Raw genomic sequence first — 18336 nt, 5'->3', positions numbered from 1 at the left:
TCAAAAACCCAGAGCGTCACTTCCCTCTGCATCCTATCAGTCAATCAAGTCCATAAAGCAAGGTCAGATTCAAGGGGAAGGGACCTTGATTCCATCTCTCAGTAAGAGGAACAACGAAGAATTTATAGCCATCTTTAATCTCCCATAGAAACAGTGGATGGAACAAGATTCTGAACAATGTGGGGAGTCCAAGTTGAGAGCAAGGGTGAAGGATTCCTTAGAATGGTGAAGAAACATGTCTGCCCTGGAGATAAGAACAAAGAAAAAGGGTTCCAGAGAGAAGAGATAGACTTTAAGGTGAAAATAAGAGAAAGCGGAAGGCGTTATTTTGAGAGTTCAAGTAATCCAAGGCTGTCTAGTGGAAGGAGAACCTCAAATAATGGAAATTAGGCTGCCCACCCACTGTCCATATATTTTACCTCTGAGTTGCTTCCTCATTCCGACAGTGTATCTTCACTGCCTTCACGCGAGGCATGCCTCACACAGACTTTAGTCCGAAGTCACTGCAAGATCTTCAGTTCAGAGTTTCAGTGCTTTTCATGTGCCCCGTGAACCAGTGTCCTAGTCTCCAGAGCCATGGGGCAGGTAGATTGGTCTCCTTGGAAAATGAGCTCACGTGTGACTTCATTCCTGGTCCACACTTAAAGGATTGAGCAGACCAGCCATGAACCCGAGCCTGCGTGGCAAAATGTGAAATCCGCTTGCTACAAATGATCCAGATAATCTCCTTCAAGCCTCTTGTGGATAGAAACACAGAGCCACATAAGGGTGACATTCTGGCAGGTATTCAAAGCTGTAGTGGTTGTGGCTTGGCTCCTGTTGTATGCACAGAGCTGTTGGATTGGCTTGATCGACGCAGGTCTCCCTGGATTACCCTTTTGATAAGTATCTTTAGAAGCTTACTAATTAACTTTAAAGGAATGTTTCTCTTTGGCACTATGTCTCATTCTTTTTGCATTATCTATTCCGGTGATAAATGATGGATGCATAAATACCTTACCTTTGCTCAATCAGTGTTTTCTGTTGTTGATGTAAAGTGTACAAATTGGATTTATTTCAGGATGGCTGAACTTGGAATGTGACGTTTTGCCAAGTCAGAATCTCACTTGCCCGGACAACACACATGTGGATTTTGTACTTGTCTTCTTTTTAAAATCGTATATGTCTGTGGTGCCATTGATTAATGTAATGTTGCATTAATGTGCTGTTACAACACCCCAGGGCATGCGTGCATTCTTCTGCCAGCAGCAAAAAAATTCCCCAAACTAAAGTTTTTAATAAACTACAGATTCCAGGGCAAAAAAAAAAGAAAAAAAAAAAAAACCATCAACCATGAGAATTTATGGATCGCGAAAGTACTTGAAGAATCAACTTTTGATAAGCTTGCCAATGGAAATACACTGTAATTGTTCTATAATTTCATTCCTGTAAATCATTAGTCATTGTCTATATCTATTCATCTATTGAATCTTTTCATTGACCCAGATATCTGACTGTGTTGTGCCACAACGTTGCCTTTTATTTTTGTTTCTTAACAGTACAGTGTTGATTCAGTCAGATTGTCAGATCCAGACTTCAGGGAAAGCTGACATAGACACATATGTGACATGGCTCAAGCTGCAAAAATTAAAATTGAATTCTTCACCATCCATTGTAAATAGAACTTTCTTCAGCACGGCGCTGATGTAAGTCTGGCACAGGGTCATTCTGGACCTATTTTAAGTAACAACTATTTTTTTCCCTTTCTCAAGGTAGTTTTCAATCTTTAACTGTCATATTTTCCCTCTTACAAAAATCTGGAATCCTATTTTGCTAAACCAATTAGCTGAGGTAAAATTTAATGGAATAAAAACAATCTTGATAGAATATATCCAACTTTGTAAATGAAGACGGGACTTCAGCCTGCTATCAGAGGGCATGAATCCTGTTCTCCTCTTCCCCAGTTTCCAGGGGAATTGTTGTTGGCAAATATCTATTTGATAAGAGCAACCCAGGCAAGTTTTTGCTTTTTAAGTGTAAACTTCTCTTAGCCTTACAGTGGATTTAAAATATAGAAAGTGACATTTCTCTTTATAACCCCCTAAAACTTTTAAGATCCAGAGGAAAGCAAAAGATGTAAAGACAAAAAATAAATAAAAATACAGTGCTCCTTAATGGGAAGAAAATTTTTCTATAATCCAGTTTTAGGAATCAACATTTTGATGTAAGTAATTTATAGTTATAGTCGTAAGATCACTACATTCAAGCATGCAGAAAACCATTCCATTGTCTTTGCTAATAGAGGCCGATTTAAATGAGCTGGACCTGATCTTAGATGCCTTCAAATCCAACTGGTGTTGATGTTCACAGTTGAAATGAAGAAGAGGGTATTTCTTTTAGATTTCAGTACTTTTAGATTTGTACATTTTTTCATGGATTCTGCAAAATCAATATCAATTAAGATTAACAATTAATGAATTAAGGGATAGTATCTCTGCAGTAGGTGGTTATCTGCGTTAAAAAGTTCTGTGCTGGGGCACCTGGGTGGCTCAGTCAGTTGAGCGTCAGACTCTTGATTTCAGCTCGGGTCATATCTCCCAGTTCATGAGATCGAGCCCCATGTCGGGCTCTACCCTGGCAGCATGGGGCCTGCTTGGGATTCTCTCTCTCTCTCTCTCTCTCTCTCTCTCTGCGCTCCCCCCACTCATGCACACACACACGCACACTCTCTCTCAGAAAATAAATAAATAAACTTTAAAAACTGTATGCTAAAGGGACAAGGCGCATGAGGTCATAAGCACTATAAACTCAGGAGGTGTTAGGGTGAGCACCCTGTACCCCATAAGGGTAATACGAAGGGGTGTGTGGTGGAACAAGTTGGGGAAGCTGTCACTCCCTCCCAGACATCATCTCTTTTGTGAATGCAGATTTTTTTTTCTTTTTTGACCAAGTTGTAATGACCTAAGACTTAGATTCCATCCCATGACTGCCCTTGCCCTAAAACTGCCAGATAGCATACCTCCCATGTCCCAATTATGCAGTCCTCTTGTGTTTTTCTGGTGTTTGTATTCCCATAGTTGCAAATAAAAAGTATATTTTTAGTTTTAGAATTTTCCTTTCCATTAAAAAAAAAAAAAATCCCTGAAGATTTGTGGCACCAGTGTTATTTCTGTTAATGTCATTGCTTCCATAGCAGCAAGCTGAGACTTTGTAAGAAACTGTTTACAAAAAAGCAATTATCTAAGTGAACATTATAGCTACATGTAGCAAAGTTTCAATTTAGATTTCCTGTAACCATTACAACACACACACACACACACACACACACACACGCACACACAAGCACTTCCAATCTGTGTTATAAACACAGTGTAATTGGCCAAGGAGCTGTCGGTAAAGCTGAGGTGTGACCAGTTTTTTGGACTTCTCCAGCAGAATAAAAACTCACACAGTTCACCTTCTGAGCCATAGAAGGTAGGATCTTCCCTCCTCTCAAATCCCAAAGGGAGCAGAGCATACAATCAATGAGATTGTGCTGTTATTCAATCCTTAGGATGGGTTTCATGAAAAAATAGAGAGGAAACAGAAAATAAATTTCCAGTTTTTCACAGCTCCTTTTGCTAAGCATAAATGTAACGTTTTTATTTTACCCAAAAGATTCTTCCCTCTTGGAACTGCAGTTGGTAGAGGCATGTCTTTAATTTAAGATATTTCAGATTTGCTTTAACCATCTAGGTCAGAGATTTCAGTGGCCGTTCTATAAAGAAATCAAAATGCCTGTGCGAATGGTAATTTCTAATTAGATCTAAGTCGGTGAGAATGACATCTGGAGAAAGCATGCTGAGGAAGACACTGCCCAGCTTTTTACCTTCATGTGAGTAGGGCTGACCTTCTCAAGTGCTCAAATGTGGCTTGGCATTAGCAATCTTCTCTGCAAATCGAATTCCCAAACCTTTCTGGTGGGCCTGGCCTGTGTTGGGTTGTGCGGGTAAAAGCTAGCTAAGAAATAAAATTAATATTTTTCTGCAGCGTTTTCAAGCAACACCCTTCATGAAGATAACCAAATTCGGGAACTTTCGGCCACAGAACTTTGTAGCCATTGTGCAGAAGTACAAGCGAAATAAGAGCTGTGGGCCACTTCCCCCCTTCATGCTGAGAGCTCTCAGTTGCATGGAGAACACAGCCATGAATCCAGAGTAAAAAAATGGATACAGACAGAAGAAGCAAAGTGACACATAAGCAGCCAACTGTGTTATATAATCGGGGGGTCGGAAGGGCCAGTGATGCAAGGTCTTGTTAGACTGTCAAGGCTTAATTCTTAGGAGACATTTTGAGGAACAGAAGGCTGTAATTTAGTGAGGAGGAAGAACAGTGTGCTTCGGTTGCATCCAGCAAAATAGTGGCATCATAAACCCGAGCAACACTGCAGAAATTAAAAATTAAACTCTCCATATTCATACTGCATGAAAGCAGCCCCATAAAACTCTGATCTCTCATTCACCAATCAAAAAACCTTCTCAACCATTTCAGATATTTCCCCCAGCTATTCTGAAATTCAGTTTCTTTATTCTAGGGTCCTAAAACAAACAAACAAAACAACAACAACAACAAAAAACCCCTCCATTTTATAATTCAAGAAAACTGCTGCAGCCAACAGAAATCAAGGTGGTGGAGCCCTCAGGAAGCCACGGGCAGAGGCACTGCTAAGGAGGAGGGACGGTCACCCCCATGGTCCTGCGCTAGTGATCCAGCCAAAGCCAGTCCCAAAGGAGAAGCCAGTGAAATGCAGGGAGCTTCTCCTCCAGGGCCTCATGTGGCATGGGCCCTGAGCCTCTCCCTGCATTGAGATAACTTTGTGTTTACCTGGAAGGTTGGCTGAAACCACTCCACCCCTCACTGATTCTTCAGTAAAGAAAACACAGCTCTTGCTGTAATGATTTAATAAGAAGTAAATGTTATAATTCTGAAGTGTTTCCTAAATATTGAATTTATTAAACATCTATGTAGGTAGCGAACAGGATGCTAAAATTATAGTACCTCTTAGATCATTGTGGTAGACAGGCAGATGGCTCCTAGAGAAGTCTACACCCTAATCCCTGAAACTGATGAATTTGTTATGTTACACAGCGGAGGGGCGGAGTTAAGAATGTAGCTGGACTGCACATTGAGAATCCGCTGGTCTTTAGGTAAGGAGATTATCCAGGTGTATCCATTTAGACCCAGTGTGATCACAAGGTCCTTTAAATGTGGAAGAGGGAGGCAGAAGAGTCAATGTCAGAGCGATGAGGTATAAGGAACGCTCCATAGGGAGTGCCCCTGGGTGGCTCGGTCTGTTAAGTGTCCAACTCTTGATTTTGGCTCAGGACATGATCTCACCATTTGTAGGTTTGAGCCCTGCGTCAGGCTGTGTGCTGACAGTGCAGAGCCTGCTTGGGATCTGTCTCTCTCCCTCTTTCTCTGCCCCTCCCCTGCTCAAACTTTCTATATCAAAATAAATAAAGAAACTTGAAAAAAAAGAAAGAAAAGAAAAGAAAGACTCAACAGGTCACTGCTGGCTGTGAAGATGGAGGAAAGGGCCATGAACCAGGGAATACAGCTTCTGTAGATTCTGGAAAAGGCAAGAAAATATATTCTTCTTTAGAGTGTTAGGAAGGACTGTAGACCTGACAACATCATGATTTTAGCCCAGTGAGACCCATGGCAGACACCTGATCTCCAGAAACTGTTCAAGGAATTTGTGTTGTTTTAAGCTACCATGTTTGTGGTAGTTTGTTATAGCAAGGACCCACAAACATATGGCCAACTAATCTTTGACAAACCAGGAAAGAATATCCAATGGAATAAAGGCAGTTTCTTCAGCAGATGGGGTTGGGAAAACTGGACAGCCACATGCTGAAAAATGAACCTGGACCACTTTCCTAGACCATACACAAAAATAACCTCAAAATGGGTGAAAGACCTAAACTTAAGACAGGAAGCCATCAAAATCCTCAAAGAGAAAGCAGGCAAAAATCTCTTTGATCTTGGCCACAGCAACTTCTTACTCAACATGTCTCTAGAGGCAAGGGAAACAAAAACAAAAATGAACTACTGGGACCTCATCAGAATAAAAAGCTCCTGCACAGCGAAGGAAACAATCAGCAAAACTAAAAGGCAACCGATGGAATGGGAGAAGATATTTGCAAATGACATATCTGATAAAGGGATAATGTCCAAAATCTATAAAGAACTTACCAAACTCAACACCCAAGACAAATAATCCAGTGACGAAATGGGCAAAAGACATGAATAGACACTTTTCCAAAGAAGACATCCAGATGGCTCCAACAAACATGTGAAAAAATTCTCAACATCCCTCATCATCGGGGAAATACAAATCAAACCCATAATGAGACACCACCTTACACCTGTCGAAATCGCTCACGTTAACAACTCGGGCAACAACAGATGTTGACAAGGATGCAGAGAAAGAGGATCTCTTTTGCCTTGCTGGTGGGAATGCCAACTGGTGCAGCCACTCTGGAAAACAGTATGAAGGTTCCTCAAAAAATTAAAAATAGAACTACCCTGTGACCCAGCAATTGCACTGCTAGTTATTTATCCAAAGGATATAGGTGTGCTGTTTCGAAGGGGCACATGCACCCCAATGTTTATAGCAGCACTATCAACAATAGCCAAAGTATGGAAAGAGCCCAAATGTCCATCAATGGATGCATGGATAAAGAAGATATCTATATCTATATCTATATCTATATCTATATCTACACAATGCAGTATTACTCGGCAATTAAAGAATGAAATCTTGCCATTTGCAACAACATGGTTAGAACTAGAGTGTATTATACTAAGCAAAATTAGTCAGAGAAAGACAAATATCACATAACTTCACTCATATGTGGATTTTAAGATACAAAACAGATTAACATAAAGGAAGGGAAGCAAAAATATTAAAACAAGGAGGGGGACAAAACATAAGAGACTCTTAAATACAGAGAACAAACTGAGGGTTGCTGGAGGGGTGTTGGGTGGGGGGATGAGCTAAATGGGAGAGGGGCATCCAGGAGGACACTTGTCGGGATGAGCAATGGGTGTTATACATAGGGGATGAATCACTGGATTCTACTCCTGAAATCATTATTGCCCTATATGCTGACTAACTTGGATATAAATTAAAAAGAAAAAGAAGGGAGGAAGGGAGGAAGGGAGGAAGGGAGGGAAGGAGGGAGGAAGGGAGGTTAAAAAAAAAACAATGGTGTGATTTCCTTCACATGGTGTCAGAAATTACCTTGTTCATTTGCTTCATTTTCTTATGGTCTCCCTTTGAACTCAAGAATACCTGCTCTGGGCCGGTGGGGGGAGGGGGGGTACCCTGCCTGTGTGTTCACTGCTCATCCTGGAAGTTGGGAGCAGAGTTTGGAATACACTGGTGCTCAATAATTACTTCTTGAATGCCAAGTGAATAATTGTGTGCGTAAGAAAATGATTAGAAATCAATCTTCTCTCTGGAGCTTCTGCAAGATATATACATAGAAAATCACCAAGGGAAGGTGGAGGGTAGTAAAGGATCAGAGACCCACAGGGAGAGTAGATCTAAGGAGTACAGTAAAGTTTCAGAATGTATCAGTTACAGAACAAATAAGATTTAAACCCTCTGTGTGTTTGAAAGAGCCCAGGAAGCAGAAGAATGTAAGACTGCAGAAAGAAGTTAACTTTGATACAGGAAGAATAGTGGGTGTTCAACCACAGAAAACTGTTAAATGCCTTTTTTAGATTGACTTACCATAGTGCTTTAAATCAGTTTTTATCGGAAGACAATAAAAAAATGGAATTAACCTATAGCAAAAAATATAGTGAGAAACTGGACTTAGCAGAGAAACTGGGTAGAGCATCAATTGTGAAGCAAAATCAATATGGAAAAAATGTGTATCCTGCTAAGGCTTTCACTGTGCCTGTAAATATTAACAGGCAGCTTTCCACATTTGTTACATCACAAAGAAGGGAAAGATTACATTTAGAAACTCCCACAGAGTAAAAGCCAGGTGTTTTATGTGTTTCTCTTTGTTCATTTTCTGCATTGCTGGTTTGCAGGCAGATGTTTAACCCTATCTTTGCTTTTTGATGCTTCACTCATCATCAAATGTTCCTTAAGCACTCTGCACATAATAACTTGTTTAATTCCACCTACGAGGCAGGTGCCATATACACCATTTTTATAGATGAGGAAACTGAGCCTTTGCAAAAGTTATGGTGACTGCCTGAGGTTGCACTGTGACTTAGTGGTCGAGTGCGAAGTTAAGCCCAGGCAGTTTGTGGACACCACAAAGTGTCCACTCTCTTAGCTGCCCCCTATGCCCTGCATACACCAGATGCTGGGTTGGGTCCTGGGATGGATTGGACCCAGTTCCTGGCCTCATGAGGCTCACACTCTTGTAGGAGAGCCATACTGGAAATGAGAATGGCACAAATGTCTATGGTGACTGGTGCCATCAAGGAGACACACAGCATAGGATTCTGAGAAAGTGAATAAATACCAGGGTGGGACTAATTCAGTTCTGGGAACCAGAGGCCAGTCACGTTGCAGGTCTCCTACTTTTATTCTGTGCCAAGAGCAAAAGAATACTTATATGTGAAAATGTGTATCCATATAAATGCCTCATATGCAAACATTAGGTGAGGGGAGGTTGATGAGATGTCATCTGAATGAGTTTTTAAAATTGCAACAGTAAGTTAATTTCTACAGTTTTTCTTCTTTCTTATAGTATGACACCTGGTCTGATTATCCTTTATCTCAGTCCGGCATTTCTCATCCTCAGCAGTATTGAATAATTGGGCCAGATAATTCTTTGTTGTGGGGGAGGGGAGTGCATTGTAGAATGTTTAGCAACATTGCTGGCCTCTTCCCACTAGTAATAACCCTTCCCCACCCCAAAGTGTGACAACCAAAAATGCCTCCAGGAATTGCTGGATGTCCCCTGGAGAGCAAAATCAGCCTGGATTGAGAAGCAGTGGTAAGCCACCAATAATTCAAATTCCACCTATGTCTAAAGTCCAATTACCTTGCCTAATGCTTCCAACCCATTCATGTCTCCACCTTTTCTTCTTGGCAACATGAAGTCTTTGAAGCTCAGCAGTTATATTTCTTAATTCAGACACACACACACACACACACACACACACACACACACACACACCCATCTGAGGCTGGCTCCCTTAGGATGGGAAGGAACATGTACAGGAAGGAAGAAAATCAGCCCTTAGCTCCCCACTGCTCTGCACAAGGTTCGATTTGAGTTTTGTACCTCACTCTGCTGCATAGGAAGAAAAGAAAGGTCAGGGTGGAAAGAACCATCTAGCACTATAGATTGGCTGAGGGCATGGAAATAAACAATTCTGAAAGATGGCAATCCTGAGCAAAGGACCTACCAGATTATGACGCTTGATCTTCTGGGGAAAATGTCTCATTACTTTATAGTTACACCTATCCAAGCCTTAAGACTGAGTCATGAAATGTAAATGTGGTACCATATGGTGTTGCACTCCTGAGGAAAGAAGGTAAGATGTATGAGTGTAGGAGAGCTTTGAGTGGCTGTGCCTGAGACAAGAGGTCCCTTGAGGTTAGTTCCCATTCAGACCACAACTTAGAAGGTCCCAAAGGTGAGGTACCAGCATGAAGAACAGTCAAACAATAGAAATTAAAGTGAATTTTAAAGGCTTGCATGGCCAGCATCTGTTCTCGTAAGACAGCAACTCAACAAAACAGAAAGACTTTCTGCTTTTAAACCAAGAAAGGCAGACTTAATCTGTAAAGCCTGTGCTTTGCGTGGGAGATGTGATGGAGGGGAAAAAATGGAACCACGAAGCAGCCATCTCTGGATCAACTTCTTAAAAAGCATCGTGATCCTAAGTCTTAACAAATGTCAAAATGAAGCCTTAAATAGCCCCACTGAATTCTACATCCCTGAAGTTGTTCCTAGAGCTTTTTGATTTTTTGCAGTAAAATTATAGAAAAGGTAGATTTTTTAATGTGCTAAATATTCTTACAGTACCATTTTAAATGTAATTATGTATGTTTAGTTATATTGTTGCTGCATTTTATTAATTAATCCAGAAACAATTATTGTGGGCTATCAAATGCCGGTTAGTGTGCATTTGTAGAGATACAAATACATACTCTGTTGCTGACTTCAAGGATCTTATTATCTAGTGGAGAAAAAAAAGATGAGGAAACTATCACAATGCAGGCTTTCAAATGTTTTGACAGAGTATAGGATGGCATAATAAATAAGGGGCAGCCTCCCGCTCAAACATGGAGGTCATGAGAAGAGAGCAAGTATCTGGAAAGTTCTTTCTGAGAAGACAAAAATCTGTGTGAGCAATTAAAAAAATTAAAATATTACTTAATTTAGTCGATTTGAGACTTTAAGCAAGTCTATTTTGAATAAGTCTATTCTTATTACTCCTCTCATAAATGATGAAACATGGACGATAATCAAATAGAAAGTTGGAATTATAGAGAAACATAGATCTTTCGTGAGTGTTTGAATAATTGCCACAGCACTGAACAAAAGAATAATAAAATATATGGTTGATTTTTCCTATTAAGAGTATTTGCCAAAGCCTAATAAAATTCTCTTGATATCTTGCTTCATAAAGTGACTGAAGGGAAATGCCTCCGTGTTTTCCTACATTTAAAGCCACTAAGATATGTTACTGCCAAGATATGCAAATAGTGCTGCCTGGACTGTATGTAGGGGTGACAGGTTGAGTCTGGAATGCTTGTTGCTCTCAACATGCAGTTTTAAAGAGCACTGGACTTGGGATCATAAAACCTTAACGCAAACCCTACTCTACCGTTTAGTCAGCTGTGAGATTTTAGGCAAGCCGCCTCACCTTTCTCAGCCTCACTTACCTCCTGTGTAAGATGGGGCTCCACAGAATGACTGCAAAGATTAAATGAAATACAGGAAAGCCATGGGGGAGGGGAAGAAAAAAAAAAGAGGTTAGAGTGGGAGAGAGCCAAAGCATAAGAGACTCTTAAAAAACTGAGAACAAACTGAGGGTTGATGGGGGGTGGGAAGGAGGGGAGGGTGGGTGATGGGTATTGAGGAGGGCACCTTTTGGGATGAGCACTGGGTGTTGTATGGAAACCAATTTGACAATAAACTTCATATATTGAAAAAAAATAAAAATTAAAAAAAATAAATTAAAAAAAATAAAAAATAAAGTAAGCTCTATGCCCAACATGGGGCTTGAACTCATTAAAAAAAAAAGAAAGAAAGAAAGAAAAAGAAAAGAAATACAGGAAAGCCTTGTTTTGCGAGCATAATTCGTTCTTGAAACACGCTCGTAATCCAAAGCACTTGCGTATCAAAGTGAATTTCCCCGTAAGTAATAATGGAAACTCAGATGATTCATTCCACAACCCAAAAATATTCATATAAAAATGATTAAGATACTGTAATATGACACAAAATAATAAAATACAAAATATAAAGAAAAACAAATTCACCTGCACCTACCTTTGAAAACCTTCGTGGCTGGTGTGAGGGAGACAAGAGAGAGGGGGGTTATTGTGTAGGACGACTTTCACTATCACTAATGGAATCACTGCTATCTATTGGCTTAATGGAATCCTTTTCGTGCAAATTTAACAAGGAACCTATCCAATGACACTTGTTTTTGCCTCCTTTTGAGGATTTTGCAGGAATGTGACATTGCATTGATTATCACCCACAATCCCGGAGCGAGAGAGAGAGAGAGAGACAGAGACAGAGAGAGACAGAGACAGAGAGAGACAGAAACCATTGGCTCAGTTGTGATCATGTGACATTCAGTGTCATGTAATACTCGTATTGGAAGACATTGCTCATTTATCAAGTTAAAATTTATTAGAAATGTTTGGGCCTCTTGCAGAACACTCCCAGAAGAAGTAACTCACAATCCAAGGTTTTACTGTATAGGTTAATTTTATCCATTATATTCCCTTACTAAGTAGCCATTGGCTGAATGGATATTCTCTTACAACAATACAAGATCATACTTTAACTTAAACATAATTGCAAAACATGTGACAAGGAGTAAATGGAAGGCTCCTGCTGTCTTCCTACTTCTTGCCCCACCCCAGTCTGTCCTCACTATGACCAGAATGATCTTTATTGAACACAGATTGATCGTGTCCCTCTCCTAAGTGGTATCCTTCAGTGCCTACTCATCACTGTCCAGAGGAAACTCAGTGCCTTTTATGCAGAGGTCCCTTCTGTTCTGGGGGTGATCTGTGCCCACCTCTCCAGATAATCTCCTGTGCCCCCCGGCACACCCTGTGCTCAGTCAGGCTACATGTACCACCCTCCCTTCTCCTCATGTCTTTGCACACACTCCTTCCTCATATTGGAATGCCCTTGCTCCCAGTCCTTCACCCTGCAAAATACTTCTAGCTAGTTCTTCCATGTTCAGTGCAAGTCTCAAGACCTTCCTGTGTGCTTTCCATAGTGTGCCGATATCTGCTTCCCCAGGAAACTTCTCTCCCTGAAACGCCATTGTCCATGTGCTTGCTTCTCTCCCCTGTTGACTCAGACTCCTTGAGGGCAGGGACTCGGGGTTATTGCACTTTGCCTTTGCCTCACCCCGTGCCTGGAACAGTGTCGGTCCTCAGTAAGTCTTGTTGTATGCGTGAATCAATCAATCACTGCGATGGACTGAATGTGTCCCCCCCCAAATCCATATGTTGAAATCTTAACCCAAAAGGCAATGATTGGTGACAAGAGGTGCAACCTTTGGGAGGTGATAAGGTTATGAGAGTGGAGCCCCCATGAATGGGTTTAGTGCCCTTAAAAAAGAGATCCAAGAGAGCTCTCTCACTCTCTTTCTACCAATGTTAGGCCCAGTGAGAAGAAAGCTGCCTATAAACCAGAAACTGGGTCCTCAACAGACACATCAATCTGCTGGCACCTTGACCTTGGACTCCAGAACTGTAAGAAATAAGTGTTTGTTGTTTAAGCCTCCCAGTGCGTGATAGTTTTGATATTTGTATTAAAAGAGCCCAAATGGACTAAGTCACTGATATTAATTGACGTACCAAGTGATTAAACATAAGACATACACATACCAAATGATTAAGACACAAGACAAAAGAAGTATAATTTGTAATGCCAGAATACAAATTCTGCATTCTTCAGAAACTTCCATCCCCAAATGAAACAAGGTATCAGTTATCAGTAAATCTGCTATGCATGATTTCACTAAATACTCTTTGGTAGCCAAGACTGCTACCTGCTAACTCAGCATACATTGTTTCTTTTCTCCAAAGTAATACACTTATTTTGAGTGGGGCACATGGTTACCAATTTTTTTTTAATCTTTATTTCCCAGTCTGCTTTGCAGGAAGATATGGCAAATGGATAAGTTCTGGCAAATAAAATGTAGATGGAAGTGTTTTTGCGGGACTTCAGGAAAGCTACTTAATCAGGGCTCATCAGGAAGGCAATCCTCCCCCCGCCCCCCCCCCCCCCCAGCCTTTATTCTTCTGCTTTTCCTCTTTCTTCTAGCTTGTTTTTTAGAAATGGTAGTAAGAGTCTCAGAAGCCATTCTGGACCATGAAACCATGGGGTCATCTTGATGAGGAAAGCCATGTGCTAGGATGTCAAAGCAGAAAAGACAGAGGGAGTCCTTTCCCTGATGACACTATTAACTCCTGTGTTGCTGGCCTCTGGACTTACTTATGAGAGGGAACTACATTGATACTCTAAGGCAGCAGTTAACAACTTACAAACTTACAAGTTACAAAGCAACAAGTTACAAACTTGTTTAGTAAAGAGCCAGCTAATAAACCTTTTAGGCTCTGGAGGCCACATAGATCTCTGTCACAACTGTGCAGCTCTACTGGTGGATTACAGAAGCAGCCACAGACAACACATACACACAGGAGTGACTGTGTTCAAATAAAATTTCAAATTTCAATATAACAAAATAGGCAGCAGGCTGGATTGAGTCCATGGGCTGGCACCTGTTATTCCCTGCTCCAAGGCACCGTGACGTCGAGTCTTTGTGGTATCTGTAGCCAAAACTAACCCTGACCAATGCATCGTATTTGGTGAGATGAGCCTTCTAAGTTGGGAGAATCGTCAAGACTCCATTTCATTTTTGAAAATAGTTTTTCTTTCAGTAGACTGCTTCTCCCCTACTTTGTCCTGATTGAAATTTACAAAGTCCTGACATTTCTGTTTCCAGACTCTTTTGATTATGGAGACCAAGTGAATCGGATCCAGGGCTTTTCTAGGTTTCCCTCAGTTCCATTATGGTTAGTTTGGAGGGTTCCAGCAGAATATAAATGGGACAGTCGTCAGGTGTGTGGACAAGGAGAATGGAGGACAAAAAACAAGGCCTTTAAGAATGGAGTGAAGGACACCATACTGAGAGCCCCTGAAGCGTGTTTGAGTTATATGATGAAACTTCCAGGCTGACTGGATGGTACCTTATTGTACGGTGTTACCAGGGAGATTTTACAAGCTGAACTGATGTTTAGCAGCAGGGCACAAGCTGGTCTTGAAGATTCTTTTCAGCAAAGACTTTTCCTGATGCTCTTTGGATGTCTTGGCTCTTCTGGTTTAGCTCATCCTGTGAAAACAGAACAAGTACAGAGAGAGAATGGCAAATTGATTTCCCATTCCGTGCAGATTCCAGCCGACGGCTAGTAGCTGTCTGGAGCTCTGTGTTGAGAAGGATTCCGTGGCTGCATTGGGGTTTTAACAGAAGTGGTCTGTGCTTCCCTAGCTGTGTTCTTCCCAGGGGCACCGGCTCAGGAGAGAAGAGGTCTCAGACAGGTCCTCGCTGTTGGTATAGACTCAGGGAATATGAAAGCTAGAAGGAAGCCATAGTTTAAACAGGCTCTAAACTGGTTCTTTTTACATAGGGTGTTATTAAGGCTCAGAATGCAAAATGCAAGGTTATACAACTAGTTAGTGGTAAAATCACAATTAAAAGTCAGTGGTGGAGGGGGCATCTAGGTGGCTCAGTTGATTAAGCATCCAACTTCGGCTCAAGTCATGACCTCACAGTTTGTGAGTTCAAGCCCCGCATCCGGTTCTGTGCTGACAGCTCAGAACCTGGGGCCTGCTTCAGATTCTGTGTCTCCCTCTCTCTCTGCCCCTCCCTGCTCACACTCTATCTCTCTCTCTCTCAAAAATGCATAAACATAAAAAAAATTTTTTTAAGTCAATGGTAGATATTTTCATTACACATACTACACATATATAAATAAGATCTTTTTATGCCTTTTACTACTTTTCGTAATTTCTCTCTAACATAGAACTGGAACCAGCTTGTAAGATCAACCAACACTTTCAGAGCTCCTGTTCCTGGCACTTTATGAACCTGATCCTTCAGACTCTGTTTAGTTCTATGAGCCCCCAGTACCTTTTCAAAAATTAGGGGTGGGGTGGGGGTGGAGTTGTTGTCAGGTTAATTATAATCAGATCAGTTTCAATTGCCTGCAATCAAGAACTATGGTTGATATGGAAATTGATCCCAGGAGTGGGTTTCAGGAAACAGACTCTCCAGGAAATATGAAGAAATTGGGAATTGATTCTGTAACCTAGATTAGGTAGATTGCAAAGTCCTATTTAATATCCAGAATGTGATTCCAACAGCTCATGGCACCCAGTGGTCAATGACTTAATTAAATGCATCTGTGCTCATCTTGCATCAACCACTCATGGAGGGAAGGAAAGGTTTTGGATTACCACTGCCATGGAAGATGGGAAAAGATATGAGAGATCCGAGGCCCCTAAGGTGAGATGTAGAATGAGGAGCTCCAAACCACACCTGCTTGGATCAAGGTACAAGAAAAATCCAAGAACCTTCAATGGTCATGTAAAGAAAAAAAAAAAAAAAAAAAAAAAAAAAAAGTCCTTTATGTATGTGGCCTCTGAACAGAGGTATTTTAGTAAAAAATTAAATCCCACAAAGTTTAATCCCATGGGATTTTAAACCATAATGTTAGCTGAACACACAGTATCTTCCAGTGTCCTGGGAAGAGCAGGGCCCAGGGAATTGGAGCAGTTAATTTGGGGGACTCAGAATACCTAGAAATCCCTGCCGCTAAGGGCCTCCCTTGCCCTTCGATGAGGCTTCTCCTCCTTGCTGAAGAGGTTATTCTGCTCCATTACCTGCAGGAAGGTCCGTGCCAGGAAGAGCCACTTTTGTGACCCCAGAATCTTCTCTGTTCTTCATGCCCAAACCTTTGCAGTAAATTTTTGCCTGTCATTTTTAGATAGCAGCATTTCCTAAATTCCTGCTTGCAAGTAATTTATTTATGTGAGATTCTGAAGGTCTCCATGAGTGAGGTTCAATAAATCTCTGTTTTAGAACCCTCACAATTTTTCTACTAAAATAAAACAGTTTATTAAATTGACAAGTCCTTAGTGCTAATCAATTACTACAGATATACAATTAAAAGCAATTTTTAAATGAATAAAAATTCTTTTTTTTTAAATTTTTTTTTCAACGTTTATTTATTTTTGGGACAGAGAGAGACAGAGCATGAACGGGGGAGGGGCAGAGAGAGAGGGAGACACAGAATCGGAAACAGGCTCCAGGCTCTGAGCCATCAGCCCAGAGCCTGACGCGGGGCTTGAACTCACGGACCGCGAGATCGTGACCTGGCTGAAGTCGGACGCTCAACCGACTGCGCCACCCAGGCGCCCCTAAATGAATAAAAATTCTTAAGTGTACTTGGGACTTTCCTCATTGATCTTCTTCTGTATTCAATCACTGCGTTATTTTCTCTGTTTTTCTATTCCATTTTATTATTGTTCTTTATTTTAAAAGTAATATAACCAACATTAGAGAAAAATTAAGATAAAGAAAACATGACCCATGATTCTGTTATTGGTACCATTTTGGTTTATTTCCTTCAGGGCTTTTTCATTTTCTTTTTTCCCTCTGAACATTATGATAAATATAATGTTTGTGCTTCTTAAACTTAATATATTGCACACATTTTAATCTCTTCGTGTCTCCATAACCTTCTTTCCAAAGGGTGCCTAATACTGAAAAGAGTACAGGCATTAAGCTGTGATTATTAATTACTGAGGAAAGGAACTCTCCTTTATTATACCCAGGTACTGGTGGATATTCAATTACCATTCGCTGAATTGAATTGAAATTCCTTGCCCATTCTAACTTTGTAATATTTTAAACATTCTTCCAACATCTTTATGGTTATAGCTTTTCACATATTTTTATTTAAGATAGAGTCTGACAAGTGGGATCACTGGTCATGTGGTATGACCGTGTTTATAGCTCAATATGTGTTGCCAAATTGCTTTCTTTCTGGAAGGGCTATATCGATTTACGCCGCTCTCCGGCAATGCATGAGGTCACCAACCTCACTGCCCCCTTGTCAGCTCTCATGCAATAGGAGGGGGTACAGCATCTCATTGTGATTTTAGTGTGAATGTTTCCTCATTTGTGTATTTACTAATTGCATTTTCTCATTTGTGAATTTGCTTACTTTGCGTTAGCAATTTGAATGAAGTCTATCTAGAGCGAAGATAGTCATTTATACTTACTGCAAGTATTGGCCTCATTTGGGTCTTTTTATTTTCCATTTAGTTGTAGGAGTTTTTGGAACAGCTTTACTCTCAGTTGAAGAGAAAACTATTAGCCTTCTTCTGAGAGTCCCTTGAGCTCGGAAGATTTGCAACCTAGTGAAAATGCTCCTGTCCCTTGCTTTAGTTGCTGGCATTAATTGACCAAAAGGGAGACAACTTATTCTTAACTGCTGTCAGCTAATCCAGGAAACACTTGAAATTACCTCGTCCTACGAGGCAGTAGTGCTTGGATGGTCAAAAACAGAATAAAGTACCAAAGGCTGCCCGTTGTTACTATCCCTTTCCAACTAGGAAATTTGCCTCCATTTGATCAAACCCTCCTGCCCAACTTCTTGTCCCTGAAGCAGGTGTTTGACATATGTCTTCAAAAATATTTGCAGATTTCTCTCTTCTTCCAAACCTGCTTCTCATGGAGTAGCCATGTGGCCCCCACTTCTCCACGAGAAATTGAGTCTAAACAGAACAAAAACAGTTGCCACTATCAAAGGTAGTGATGCCTAGAATTGGGTATCCTTGTTCATTCTCAGCATCGTGCAAATCATATCTTTTGTTCTTTTCCTAAACCTCTGCCAGTTTTTGACCCCCAACTCCATAGTTTATTCTAGTAAACTATACCTGTTTTTTCTAGCAAAATACACCAATTGGTGTAGTTCACCAATTTTTAGTTTTAGTTTTCCCTTAGAGGAGGAAAGAAAGACTAATTCAACTTCTAAAACTTTTTTTTTTCAGAAATTTCTGCTTTAATCCT

General features: G+C 40.7%; 1 protein-coding gene across 15 annotated transcripts in view; it reads left to right on the top strand.

Annotated features, from left to right (window-relative positions):
- Positions 1-18336, top strand: part of AIG1 (androgen induced 1) — a 242098-nt gene that overhangs the window by 115176 nt on the left and 108586 nt on the right. Inside the window, exon 4 of one of the 15 annotated variants that reach the window (XM_027056737.2) lies at positions 4553-5515. The exons of 13 other annotated variants lie outside the window; for them this stretch is intronic. In XM_027056737.2, the coding sequence (XP_026912538.1) occupies positions 4553-4825 (273 nt within the window). In that variant the 3' untranslated portion in view covers positions 4826-5515. Of the gene's footprint in view, positions 1-1538; positions 1687-4552; positions 5516-18336 lie in introns of those variants that run through there. One more of the 15 variants, XM_027056746.2, reaches the window with a different exon arrangement.

The sequence above is a fragment of the Acinonyx jubatus genome, chromosome B2 (genome assembly GCF_027475565.1).
Source record: "Acinonyx jubatus isolate Ajub_Pintada_27869175 chromosome B2, VMU_Ajub_asm_v1.0, whole genome shotgun sequence".
NCBI lineage: Eukaryota > Metazoa > Chordata > Mammalia > Carnivora > Felidae > Acinonyx > Acinonyx jubatus.
The sequence above is the reverse complement of the archived record's forward strand: the minus strand, read 5'-3'. Positions and strand labels throughout refer to the sequence as shown.